Here is a 14,768-nt window from a genome sequence, read left to right as displayed (position 1 = left end):
ACTTTCTTCCGTTGCGTCATCTCTCCATCGCGGAACATGCGGACGGCGTAGGGGAGTATCCTCGCTTCGGCATCCTTGCCTTCTGTACTCGTTCTTCTCCTTCGACGACTCCGCTTCCTCTTCTCACCTATTCATCGACTTGTTCTCCTCCGGTCGCGCGATGTTCTCGCTCAATTCGATCCGTCTGCCGTCTGCGGCTCCAGATGAATCTAGCGGATGAAACCCAGATCATCCGAGATGTTGGGTGAAATCAATAAATCCCCCCCTTCGGATAATGCCGAAGGACTGCTGAATGTTTAAAATCGCAATGACTTTTTGTGTGTCACACGCAGCTTAGGTAACGCCGATTTCAGATTACTCAAACAAAACGTCAAATTATTTCACAATGAATCTAAGCGTAATTTGCTTTTGAGAATGATTTACTTGACATCTCTAATCTGCGGGAAAGGCTAGTCCCTTCGGACATGCTCCAGTTCCAGTTGACAGTCTGCGAGTGACACGGGCTTATGCAGCCATCATTGCAATCTGTAACAAACGAAGACAACACACTGAGTGGAAGATTAATAAACGACTGCCTCCAGCAGAACTGTTCACATAGTCTCACAACGTCAAAGCAATTTTCTGCATGAGAAGCATGACCTTCACAAGTTCGTGAGTTGCAAGCTGACCAACAGACCGCAGCAGGTACACGTTGCGAGACAAAAAACAATGCTATGGATTCACATCCGAAAGTGTCTTCGCATGAATAAATATCCTCCTTCGCCTTTCCCGAAACTCACGACATTTTCGACAACCTGCTCTCTACGACTTCATGCACTACTCTGCACACGTATCCTTGAGTCAAACTTCCTTGGAATCAATATAGTATATAGTATATAGTATATAGTATATAGTATATAGTATATAGGAGGGGACTGTATGGCACTGTTGTTGCTTACTTGTGAGACTTGTCTTTCTCGGTCGTCTCGATGATGAGGGTAGACTGGTCACTCATGAACGTGTTGCCGGACCCGATACTGATCGCGTCCCCGCCGTGGCCTCCGTCTGAAACACGCGAGACACCGTGACGATGACTCCGCGACCTCGGGAACTACGCGAGACGAGACGCCATGACAATGACCCCGCGACCTCGGGAAATACGCGCCGGCGTCAGTCTACAATGCGGGCGCCGGTTTAGGATGCAGGCGCCGGTCTATGACGTGAGCGCGATGATGCGGGTGACAGTCTATGATGTGGAGTCAGTCTTTGACTCGGGCGGCAGTCAATGATGCCATCAGAAGTCTACCAAACAGGCGTCAGCCTACGACGCCCGCCGACAGAGCAAGAACCGCACACCGGAGGGAAAAAAACAAGAGGGCATCTAATCGAAGAGGCGTATTACGGCAGAGAGCAGATGATGAGTGAGATGCTCACCTCTCACAAAGACTCCATGTCGGAAGGCTGGGTGATATAAACACACACAAACACACGTACGCATGATGAGAAAGGTGGGGACGCGAAGAAAACGCGAGCAAATAAACGCGCTGCGACAGATAGTAAGCAGAGACATAGAGAGAGAGAGAGAGAGAGAGAGAGAGAGAGATAGAGAGAGAGAGAGAGAGCGTCCTCTAGCGAACACGCTCGAAATTACAGCGCGAAATATACTCCGCATTTAATGACGATCGTTTTACGCGAAAGCGCAGACGTGTAATTGAGAGATCTAACGCGTGAACTTAGCTACGTACGTTACGCGTGCACGCACATCGAACAGAAATACAGCTGTGCATCTGACGCGTTCAACGTTACCTGTGACGAAGCACTGCAAACGGTATATACAAGGCGAAATATTTGTAACAAATACACGGTTCTTCTACCATGATGAAAATTAGACGGTTATACAATTATAGCAAAGAGAAAAAATCAATTGCACAATACACGTTAACATACGACGGCACTGAAATCAGATTTACACGCTTTTACTTCTTTATGAACGCAATTATTCCAACCGTACATGCTTTAGCTAGAGCGCACCAAATATCTGAACACAATAACAAGAGAACACCATCTTTTCCTGAAAACATGTACAGTCATCCTTTATCGAGACAACAGAAAGGGACAAGCCAATCGTCAAAAGTTGAAGGAAATAGGCAGTGGTAGAGGGATGTAGGTAAGCGGCCCAAGATTATTTATAGTTTTATCGTAAATTTGACATCGTGATATCGATGAGCCATATATCGATCTAGTTCATATTACATTTTCCGTGGGAACTCAAACCTGACGTTGGCTTGGCAAGGGATGACCGTACTTGTGATTATACCACATCCTCAGACTAATTCTACAGAAACCCGCGTCATCGTCATCGCCTACTGTCTACAAAGCGCGACATGCAGTTCGATGGCAGAAGTCGCGTGCAAAGCCAGCCAAGAGCAAGAAGCCAGACCCGCTAACTAGCCCGCCAGCACGCATGCAGAAACACCCTGCTATCTACAAACAAAGCAGAGCCCCCCCCCACGCTACCCCGCAAATAAACAAACGGACGTAGCAAAGCGATGCGCTCAACGAAAGTCACCTTCTGACGGCGAGAAATAATTCTACAGCTCAAACGATTAGTCCGTAAGGGGGGTTAAAAAAGAGAAACGAAGACGACCGAAGGAAGAGAAAATCGGCACTCTCCGGGCGCCTCACTGCACGTTAGTGCATCGAAGCAACGAGGAGGTCCGGCGGGGGGAAGGGACACACCCGCCGGAGGATGCACTAAAGTCATGAAAGGCGGAGCAGCCATGTTACATGAAGAAGCCATCCATGTTACGCTGCGCACGCCCCCGCCCGCGCGCGGGAGGGACCACGCTACCAGCACCGACTCTGGCCCTTCAGACTTTTCGCCCTGGCAGCCCTTGCTGCGTCAATCGCACCATCCGTACGCGAGCGAGCGAGCGGCCAATGATAGCGCTAGTACTCTCTACACAATCTCCGTCGCTCGTGCCGAACACGGAAATCATTGTGACCACGCGCGATCGAGTCAAAGTCGGTGTTCCCCGCGCGGTCTCCTAGCGTTACGGTAGAAGGTTAGTAGCCGAGAATTAGTCAAAACGAGTCGAGTGGCGGTCAGGTCAACTAACACCGCCCGACTCCCGTGGATTAGGACGTTAGTGTAGAAGGATCAGTCGAAGGGTTAGGGAGATACTTGTAGGCGTGCTATCGAGGCTTGCTCTCTTTTAACGTAAACGAAACCAGTCGTCGAAACAGAAAAGCAGCCATTTGCACATACACGGCTATGCAAGTAACGAATGCCATGCAATGTGTGTGTTTCAAAGATCAGAATCACCAGCCTCACAGTGTTTAACATCTCGTCATGTCGACAGTTGCAATCTTATTTTGCGTGCGCGCACGGGAGAGAGGGGGAGGGACACTAGGTGGCAGCACCTTACCCACGGCTCAGCGGGCCTAAAAAGATCTCTTCGGATGCGAGAACATGCGACGACATGTGACGCGGGGAAACATTTATCCGTAAACACTTTCGACACCCAACGGCGCGCGAGAATGAACAATTTGGCATCATCTACATTTGAAAGGAACGCGTCCACGCCATATAATTTGCGTCTATGTTGTACAATTTGCGGCTACGTCGGTGCAACCGTGGTCGCACGCGCACGCTTCGACGCACGCGACATTGAAATCCCCCTACAGAACCTGCCTCGCCCGTTTCTACATAATAATACAACCTCGTCTACCCTATTGTGTGCGGGCGACACACCGCGATCGATAGTTCAGTGAGGGCTACATGATTATTGATACGTGACGACTTTAATTATTATTGCCGTCATCCTGCTTGACGCCTCAATCCTCTTATATTTACGCGCGGGACTTTACAAGATTATTTCTCGATCGATGGATAGTGACATTAAATGGGTTTGACACCCGGTTGACCCTGTAGAAGCGCAGTGTGGATACACGTACGAAGATAGCTTTTACTTCGTACAGATTATCAGTAATATCACATAACTTCAATTCAAGAACACTCGCCTTGCCTACGGGTCACTGCCTTCGGCATATCTACTAAAAACAGCGTTGCTGAAAATGATACCGTAAAATAAGTAGCATAAAATGCACTCTACAACGCTCACATCTAATCGGGGTCAGGCAGTTAGCGACGTGCTTTTACGATAGCGACGGCCAATTTAAGTCCTCAACAATCTCTTTACTGCTCAATAAAATCTAGCTCTACATCCTGCAAAGTCCAATTTACTCGATCACGTGACAGATTTTGCTTCAGGCCAGTTGTTCTACCATAAATTCATCTGTATTGATCAGTTCTTTGGGGTTTGGGTCGGGGTTGGGGTTGGTAGGGTGGGGGTTGGGGTTGGGGTTGGTAGGGTGGGGGTTCATAGACGGAACTACGCGTGGTGACGGATGAGACCATGTCGTGAGAGATGCTAAACACTGCTAGCCTTAAATCGCACTACAAACACTTGCAGCCGCCAGCACACGCACATACAGGCCACCTGCAAGAGTGCTGCTGCTGCTGCTGCTGCTGCTGCTGCTGCTGCTGCTGCTGCTGCTGCTGCGCATGATTAATAGAGTTAGTCGACAGACAGAGATCAACCCCGGCACGCGCGCGCATACTGCTGTCTACAAACTCACCCACCTTGTACGTCCAAATGACCTGCAAAGGGGGCAAGGACGCATGAGAGACAAATAACCGCATACAGAGCAACGCGGCACGGCATCGCGCGAACAACGTCATCTCTTCGTTCGGTCCTCCTGTAGTTCCGCTACTCAGCTACTGTATTGTAGCGAGGATCCTCGTTGAAGTATAGACCGGCATCACAAGGTTGCAATCACGTAAACTAATTACACGCTTTGCAGGCACTTAGGTAGGTTTTAAAAGGTTACAAGGACGTGTCACACGCGGTTAGAGGTGACATGTGACATCGTGGTTAGAGGTGACGTGGGGGGAATTATAATTAGGTATAAAGCTCCTGCAAAAATCTCTCTGAGCAGTGTTTTGCTTCACAGACCCAGTAAAAAATGACTGAATGAGACTAAATCCCCAATTCAAGGCACGTCTGGAGTGTTTCCTCTAAACGGTGCACAGAACAAGTGCACGTTCAAACTAATACTTCACTATCTGTGGGGAAAACACTAATAGTGGTGTACTACACAAAATCATGGTACGAAATAATTCCACACAAATAAAATAAACGGCTAAAGCTTAAGAGTATAGGGATGTATCGGCTCACTATGTCAACACTGCTACAAAGTCGATGCAATCATCACACCAGTTAGTGTGCGGCACACCACAAAAGATTTACACACACACGCACACAGATAGAGAGATAGAAGCACACACACACGCACACACACCTACTGAAAGGCTAGCCTATCAACCGTAGATAACAACACACCCACAGACAGGAGAACCAGTTAGTTTGACGCACGAACAGAAATGAACGCACGCACACACACACACACACAACCACACGGAACACACGCCGCACGCGCGCAAGAGAGAAGCAGCGAAAATCCCCGTTGTCACAAGCGGCATCGTCCCGGCCGTCGCCGCGGCAACGCACTTACTGTCGCTCTTCGCCGGCGATACGAGACGCAGCGTGACGGACTTGTTGTCGACGGATGTCTGCCTAGGGAGCGTGCCACCGCCGCGCGCGCCGCCGCGCTCGGGAGCCTCTTTGTCGTATCCGGTGAAGGAGTAGGAGCGTTTCTTACGCAGGCTCAGCCGCCGTCGCAGCGTGCCCATCAGACCTTTCTTCTCCTTGTGTGGCACTGTTAGTAGTAGTAGTAGTAGCAGAGCGGGTAGGGGGGCGCGCACTCACACGTGAGGGGGGGAGAGGGTTGTGGTGCGAGCATGGGTTAGCGTGCAGTGAGAAGGGGGCGGTGCGAGTGTGGGTTAGCGTGCAGTGAGAAAGGGAGGGGGCGGTGCGAGTGTGGGTTAGCGTGCAGTGAGAAGGGGAGGGGGCGGTGGTGGGTTAGCATGCATGGACGGGGGGGCGGGGGCGGGGTTGAGGGGGAGGCACGATGCTGCAGCGATTACCGTGACCTGGTCGATTCCAACAAATCTTTCGAGAATGTTTGCATCGTGAATTGATACAGGACTTCCAGGTATGTACCCATATAATAGGTCATGTACTCCCGAAGGCCCGTTGTCGGAAACATCGTGCGCAGACGGTAACGTGACATCACGAGTTTAAAATATCGCGAGTCCCGACGTGAAATGTCGTGCGTGACATTTTACTGCTAATCGCAGTCAATGTAATTCACGGCGTTTCTGACAATGGGCTCCCCCGTAGGTTGGTACATGGTTAGAGTCTAGCCGAGGCATCCCTGCGTTTCAGAGTTGAACGACCTTAGTTACGATCACCTTTTTTCGTCTCCCGGCCCAAGAGAAATTTGGGGATTATCATTAGACACATTAACCCCACGGGTAATTAACAGAATTCCAAAACTTTTCAATTTGATTCGAATCTGTTGAAATCGACCAGAGCTGTTTGACAATCTCTCTGTCTGTCTGTCAGGAACACAGAGATCATCGTAGTAAAGCATTAGCGTGAGATCAGATGAGATAGACACATGATGCAGAGCCAGGTGTTGGCAGTACATGCGGGGCGCGGTGAGGTGTGCAGGTCGGCATACATCCATCCGCACAAACGCATACTCCGTACTCGCTCAACGATACAAACCACTTTCTCGCGAAATCTTAATTAATTGCAATCACTGCTATAAACGCTAGCTTATCGAGAAACGATAAGTTGAATCACGTCCGTGCATTCTCTGCCGGAGTCAGTGGTATTCGCCACGATATATATCCTCGTCCCTATCAACCTGTCAGTCAATCACGTCCATGCATTCCGTGATGGAGCCACAGAGCACTCGATATCCTCTAGGAATGTAACGATCCATCGAAATCGAATTGGATCACGATTCTCTTCCCTCGCTCCGATCCTCGATATTTTTCCCCGTATTTTCGATTCCACTTCGATACCATTTTTTCCTCCAATAGATGGTGGCACTACGCTATATACTGTGGAGTGTTACTCACCAATGTTACTCAGCGACTGTGTAGTGTATATATACTCTCTAGACTCTCTGAGTCTCTTTAGTATTCATTGGCAATTTCTAATAATTTATTATTGCAAAATAATAAAAATATAAAAAACAAGATAACATTTCAATATTTTGGGAATCGAATCGAAGGAATCGAATCGAGAGGCTAATATCGAGATACGGATCGAATCGAGAGGCTTGTGTATCGTTACAGCCCTAATATCCTCCCCCATCAACCTGCTGGCTGATGTCAGAACATCAACACGCATTTCCCAACGCGCGTCGCCGACGACGGAAGCTGCTGTACGTTGCATGCATGCTCCACGACAGCAGTTCAATGCCACCCTAACTAACATCCAGCTATCCACACTACTGGTGTGCAAACAGCCGTACGACGCGAGGCATCGAAGAACCAGTTTAGGACCTAGAGAGCCTTATAACGTAAGATTTGTCTGCTAACACTGTCACTATCCTAATAGTGAAATCACTACCTCAATCACTACCTGACTCACTAGCTGAATCACTACATTGTCGGGGGGCCCTATGGTAACTATAAACTATACTATACCCCTATGGTACTACAGTACTATGCTACTACATCAAGCTAGTGGTGCGCCAGACTGGCTCCGTAGCAGCCACGATTCAATATCATGTCAGTCAATCAATCACTGGCATGGCATTAAGTGTAGTGCACTGGCATGCAGCCATGGTGGAGTTACCGTGGCAACCGATGCGACGTTAGCAAATAAACTAACAGTCGCACACAAATTCTCGCGATTTTTCGTGTTTTTTTTTTCTTTCGCTCTATCCAAGACGACAAATAACTTGTCAATATCATCACTGACCAACTTGAACTCGCACAGAGAGGTAAATAGCACACGTTGTAAATGTCCGTAGAATAATTTGACAGTTGTAAATCGAGACGACAACGTACATTTATCCGTGCTGCTGGTGCGACGCTGCGTGGAGGATGTGCCGCTCTCACCAGGTGTCGCCTCTGCTGCACCTGCAGCATCAGAACTATCCAGCTGGTTCTGCGTATGGAAACAAAAAATATAAATAACATTAAAAATACAATTCGATGACGATGTCGTAAATACCTGAGCAGATAATTGCATCAGCATCACTCTTACATGTAAGGATAATGCTTAAACAAATCCTGACACGCCGGTATAGTAACTGAAGCCTGGACATGTTGAATCAATTACACTGTCTCCGTACATTACTAATTACTATCGCGCTAAAACCTCACTGACGCCTCCCCATGAAACATATGGCGCACTTTATAAAAAAAAATCAATTATAAAATTAAAATGCAAACAAGCGACTAATATCATTTTACCTGAATCTGAATTGGCTTGCAACACTAAACTATAAACATGTCTATCAAGCGAAAACTATTAAGTGATGTCCTAAAAACTATGCCCTTCGCAACGGTTTTGGAGAATTAATGACTGAGAATATGTGCACGTCCCACGGGTCTGGATCATATGGCAACAAGAGAAACATTATTGTAGCGCAGAAACAGTTTAACGGTGTCTAAAACCTCCGAGCAGCTATTATCGTTGTCATTAAAAAATAATTGAAATCATGTTTCCCCATCATTAAACACATAGAGAGCAATGGAAATGCACAGCCACAAGATAATTCATTTCCTCTGCATTTCAATCTTTGACCGCAAACATTGCGTAGAATCATGCATCATTAATATCTATTTGAATCTCTTTCTCTGCCTCATGCATACCAAGCCACTAAATCGTGACATTTGGCCCAGACGGCAAGCATTATCAGTGTGAATTAGTGTGAAAATGCAATCTTAGGAATGATCTGACACCCTAGCTGGTCCGCGGATTTCGAAAATAACTATATGACGGCCGCATGACGAAAATGTCCATAAATATTAGCAAGTAAAGTTGTCAAGCTCAAGCGTTCCCAGCGCCCCGCGCGGCAGAGAAGAGCCAGCTTACCATTTCCAACACCAGAGCGCAAGGAGAAAAGGCAAGGACCCACGGGGCCAGAGTTCGAAAACGTTCATTTCTAACATTGGCCAGAGAAAGAGAGAGAGAGTAGAGAGAGAGAGAGAAAGAGAGAGAGAGAGAGAGAGAGAGAGAGAGAGAGAGAGAGAGATGAGAGAGAGAGAGAGAGAAGAGAGATGAGAGAGAGAGAGAGAGAAGAGAGAGAGAGAGAGAGAGAAGAGAGAGAGAGAGAGAGAGAGAGAGAAGAGAGAAGAGAGAGAGAGAGAGAGAGAGAAGAGAGAGAGAGGAGAGAGTAGAGAGAGCGAGAAGCGAGAGGCGAGAGCGAGAGGTGAGAGGGAGAGGGAGATGGGAAAGAGGGAGAGGAGAGGGATGAGGGAAGGGCGAGGGAAGGGAGAGGAAGAGGGCAGAGGGAGAGGGGAGAGGGAGAGGAGAGGGAGAGGCGGAGCGAAGAGGGAGGAGGGAGAGGGAGGCGAGAGAGAGATAGCGAGATGAGAGATAAAGAAGGGAGAGACAGACAAGAGGATAAAAGAGAGAGAGACTAACAGAAGAGAGAGATTGAGGAGAGATAAAGGAGAGAGAGGCAAACCTTCTCACCTCCATGATATGCATGATGGTGCTGGTGGGTCGGCTGCACAGCGCGTGCTCCTGAACTCGCCAGACTGCAGATCGAGCAGCGCAGCATTCCGCAGCGACGATGCTGCGGGTGAGCACACCACCGTCTGTAACGGAAACATGAGTGTAGTGGGGAGGTGAAAGTCAGCGGCGGCGTCTCCCTCCCCTCCCCGCAGATTCACGGCGATCATCCCTCCCCTCCCCCGCGGATTCACAGCGTCTCCCATCACCCCGCAGTTCACGCGTCTCCGACTCGCCCCGCGGATTCACGCGTCTCCCTCCCGCCGCGATTCACGCGTCTCCCGCCCCCCAGGACTTCACGGCGTCCTCCCTCCCCCGCGATTCACCGCGTCTGCCCTCCCGCCAGCGATTCACTGCGTCTCCCGTCTCCGACCGGCGATTGTCACCGCGTTCTCCGCTCCCCCGCGGGATTCACGGCGTCCTCGCCTCACCCAGCAGACATTCACGAGCGTCTCGCCTCCCCCCGCGATTCACGCGTCTCCCTCCCCCCCGCGATTGCCACGCGTCTGCCCTCACCCCGCAGGATTCACGGCGTGCTCCGCTACCCACGCGGAGTTCACAGCGTACTCCCTGAGCACCCCGCGGATTCACGCGTCTGCCACTCCCCGCGGTATTCAGCGCGATCTCGCCTCGCCCCAAGCGGATTCACGCATCTCCCTCCCCCTCCCCCGCGATTCCACGCGTCTCGCCTCGCCCCGCGCGAGTCAACGGAGCGTCTCGCCTCCCCCACTCCGCGGAGTTTCTACTGCTCCTTCCCTCCCCGCGGGATTCACGGCGTCTCCCTCCCCGGGCGGATTCACGCCGTCTCCTCCCGCGGATTCACACCGACGCGTCTCCCATTCCCCGCGGATTCACGGCGTCTCCCCCCGGCCGCGATTCACGCGTCTCCCTCGCCCGCGGATATCATCCGCGTCCACTCCCCGCGCATCGTCACCGTGCTCTCCCTCCCCCCGCGCGGATTCGACGCTTCTGCGGTCCGTGCCGTGAGACGCGCGCGCAGACATCACAGGCAGGTAATGCCGTCACGAAGAGGAACATGTATATAGATATATATATATGTGTGTATATATATATATATATATGTATGTGTGTACAGGTAGGTCCCGTTTTATGACAGGGTTAGGTTCCAGAAAAACCGGGTCGTAAAACGAACCGTTGTCAAATTATAATGTAATTAAATGCTATCATTCCACCCACAACGCACGTGAAGCGGCAGCGAATCTACGCTCCCGTCTCGTCGTCAGACGTCGATTGCAAGTCGTTTAAACGAAGTTACATGACGGCTACTTGTTTTCGAATACGAGGATCGATGAAGAAACGAGAGGCAGGGAAGCGTCTAGTTGGAAAACACGTTCTGCGCCGAACAGAATGAGACTCGCTAAATGTTAATTGCATTTCTTCAGATGAAAATTAAATGACAGCGACTTCGGAATCACGAATTAAAGAATTACGAAGAATTTTTAATTGCGGAAACGAACGCATCTCACGGGTCTCATCAACGATTTTCAAATCGTGTGTGTGTCGCCACGGCGACGCACGCTGTACCGCACGGACGAAGCCAGACACTGCAGCTCGTTCTATTAATATCGACGCTGCATCCAGGGTTAGCTTCGTCTGCAGCATATTCGGGGCAGTACAGCCGCAGTGTCTGCGGTACAACACGTTGCCTCACGCACGCCTATCCTTTCACCCATCTGCGATTTTTCGCTGTGTCGTAATTTCTTTTAATTGGGCAGTCTAGTTTGCGTCGAAAGTCTGTTCGTATCTAGCCACGGCAGATGAATGCAATTAGGTTTTTTGCCGTATTACAATAAAACCGCTTCTGATAAAAAATGAATGAATTTCTATGGAAGCACTGTTCCCGAGATAGTAAGTGTTTCTCAGGTAATATATGAGCCAAGTGGCTATTTGACAGCTATAATGATATAAATAAGTGATAGACAGTGTTAGTAGTGGTGCAGTGGCATGCGGATCTATCACATTAGCTAGACATCGGTGGCTGATTACTTGATTGCTCTACATAGAATAGTGTGTCTGGCTGGTTGAATGCAACGCTATTGTAAACGTTTCACATCGCTACACAAACCCTGCTAGTCAAAGCTGTGGCTTTATGAAAGCCTGATCTCACACAGACAAAGGTTCGCGTTCAAGTGTACGGCAGATGTTTCATTCAGAGCTGCGTCGAACGCTAAGTGCAGACAGAAGACAAATCCGTAATATCACGATAACACCATCGCGAAAAACGCCACGTTCTAACCGGCTCGAGGCAACAATCGAATCAAACGATAGCGACGGAAGTTTGTGATTTAAACACGTACGCACACCTCTAACTCTAACTCTAAGTAACAGCTAGAAGATCAGCGGCAAAACGCTACGGCACACACTCAACAAATCGCGGCCAAGCACAATGAGCGATCGGCGCTTTTAGAATAGCCAATAAAGCGGCTCGAACGAGCGACGAAAGCACTCTAAAAAACATTCACAGCCTTATCATAAAAGATGGAGCGAGCGAGAAAGATATTCTGCAGCCAACAAAGCATTCTACGGTTATCCGTAATTTAATCGTTGGGAAGTTCTTCGAAATAAATAGTAAGGGTATGCAACAGCTTGGCAATACTATGGAGAAATTTCAGTGCCACTGTGTGAAATCAAAATATAGCAAAATTACGATAAGAAATGAGATCGCAGGTGCCATGGCAATGAATAACAGTGTTAAAGCAGTAACGAACAATGCTCTATACACACAAGGAATAGACTAAAACAAGTGCGAGTCGATGCAATAACGCTAAAAACCTAAATGCGATAACGCTAAAAACCTAAATGCGATAACGCTAAAAACCTAAATGCGAGAAACGAACCCTACAGACAGACACACCACATCGTAAAGGATGACAAAGCTAAATGCGACCGTCACCAGGGTGCGCTCAGGGCGCGTGCTCCGCTACGACGACAACGACACGTGTCAGTGTACCTTCGGCCTTTACGAGAGAGTTGGAGTGAAGAATGGTGGTTTTTTTCACGTGAGGGGTGCTGGTAACCGGGCCGTCTGTCTCACCTGGAGTATTCATCTCCTGCTCCCGATGCAGACGCTCCAACTCCGCTTCTATCTTGTCCTCCGTGAACTCAAACTGCAAACGACGAGATAAAACGTCAGACGAACGGCAGAAGCACGAAAATTCAGCCGATTTTTAATCTACATTCGAAGTAAAATTTATTCATCGAAATCAGCGTTCTTGGTACGCACGAGAAGCATGGTTCGTGGTTAACAGAATGTACTAACTTGCTACGCTGTCTAACGTAGCTCGTGCATAAATAAAAACACGACATAAATTAGGGCAGTGTTTATACATGTAAAGCTGAAATTGAACACGTTTGCAAATGCAAAAGCAATTTCACTATTATTTTCTCGTTTACTTTTATAGCTATCATTAAATCTGCAGGCAGATTGCAGCACTTTTACATTAATACGTAAAAACGCGAAACATAATTAACCCACGGAATTGAAATGAGAAACCATTCATATTGTAGAAAAGCTAAATGAATGTGACTAAAACTAAGATGCAAGAACCCTGCAACGATACAACAGTCTTGGGCAGATTACATCTCACAACTAGATAGATTTCATCAGGTGGTTACACTCTAAAGAACGGGTTCGATTGCGAGAATACATCTGATAACAGATCCCAGTCTCGCCATTCTCTCATTAAAACATAGCCCTGTCATCACCCTATTATTGCTTCTACACTGCAGCAAAACCAAAATATAATAGCAAATCGAAACACTACAGATACATTGAAAACCAGCATTTTTCCATCATGAACTAATGACAAACCACCGCACCTAGGCGCGTGAACAATCGCACCTATTATTGCTCGTCGGCAAAAATAATCATCGTAAATAATCGCCGACAGACGGACAGCGAACGTTGTTGCTCCACGCGAAAGCTTGCGGGCGGGCCGACGTCACGTGTGCATGCGAAAAACCGATCTACAATATTCACTTTGCTCGCAGCATTGCACCACGATTCCCACCTATGCTAATGTACATGAATATGGCGATCGGACATCGGTCTCCGTTGACTGCCAAGATAATTTTCTTCGGCCGTTCTCATACGTTCAAACTGGTCGCGGGCGGGCCGACGGCACGCGCGCATGGCTAAATCCGATCTATAATATTCACTAAAATCCGATAAAGATCCGATGAAATCCGATCTACAACGATCTGTCTCACCTCTACGGTGATCGATCCGGAGACGGAGTCTGCGTTGTTGGTGCGAGATCGCAGTGGGAGGATGTGGCGGGATGTCGGGGAATCGTGAAGCTCTGTCAGGTTCAACGACACCTCTCCCAGGAAGTCCTCTGAAAAAAAAACGATTTTTTAAAGCATGGTTAAATTTGAAAGACCTTGATGTGTGTGATTGCGTATCTGCCCGCACGCCTGTCTGCCAGTCTGCCTGCCTGCCCGCACACCTGTCTGCCAGTCTGCCAGCCTGCCAGCCTGCCTGCCCGCACGCCTGTCTGCCAGTCTACCCGCACGCCTGTCTGCCTGCCTGACTGCCTGCCTGCCTGCCTGCCTGCCTGTCTGTCTGCCTGCCTGCTTGTCTGCCTGCCTGCCTGTCTGCCTGCCTGCCTGTCTGTCTGCCTGCCTGCCTGCTTGTCTGCCTGCCTGTCTGCCTGCCTGTCTGCCTGCCTGTCTGCCCGCACGCCTGTCTGCCAGTCTACCCGCACGCCTGTCTGCCTGCTTGCCTGCCTGCCAGCCTGCCTGCCTGCCTGCCCGCACGCCTGTCTGCCAGTCTACCCGCACGCCTGTCTGCCTGCTTGCCTGCCTGCCAGCCTGCCTGCCTGCCTGCCCGCACGCCTGTCTGCCAGTCTACCCGCACGCCTGTCTGCCTGCTTGCCTNGCCTGCCTGTCTGACTGCCAGTCTGCCTGCCTGCCCGCACGCCTGTCTTCCTGTCTGCCTGTCTGCCTGCCTGCCTGACTGCCAGTCTGCCTGCCAGTCTGCCTGCCTGCCTGCCTGTCTGGCTGCCTGCCTACAGTATATGCCTGCCTACGTGCCTGCCTATGTGCACCAACAACCTCCTCCTCCCCCTTCCTCCCCTCCCCACCTTACAACCTCCTCCT

The 14,768-nt window shown here is 49.5% G+C and overlaps 1 protein-coding gene across 1 annotated transcript in view; it reads right to left on the bottom strand.

The window, feature by feature from the left end:
• LOC106812296 overlaps window positions 1-9,642 on the bottom strand; it is a gene marked incomplete at its 3' end in the record, with an annotated part of 14,286 nt that extends 4,644 nt beyond the window's left edge. Inside the window, 5 exon segments of the mRNA XM_014816134.1 lie at window positions 939-1,044; window positions 4,625-4,642; window positions 5,557-5,760; window positions 7,973-8,072; window positions 9,601-9,642. Of these exon segments, the coding sequence (XP_014671620.1) occupies window positions 939-1,044; window positions 4,625-4,642; window positions 5,557-5,734 (302 nt within the window).
• Window positions 9,643-14,768: the final 5,126 nt, after the last annotated feature.

This window comes from Priapulus caudatus, unplaced genomic scaffold (assembly GCF_000485595.1).
Source record: "Priapulus caudatus unplaced genomic scaffold, Priapulus_caudatus-5.0.1 Scaffold631, whole genome shotgun sequence".
In the NCBI taxonomy this organism is placed as follows: domain Eukaryota; kingdom Metazoa; phylum Priapulida; class Priapulimorpha; order Priapulimorphida; family Priapulidae; genus Priapulus; species Priapulus caudatus.
Note: the sequence above shows the minus strand (reverse complement) of the source record. Positions and strands in the feature narration are given on the sequence as shown.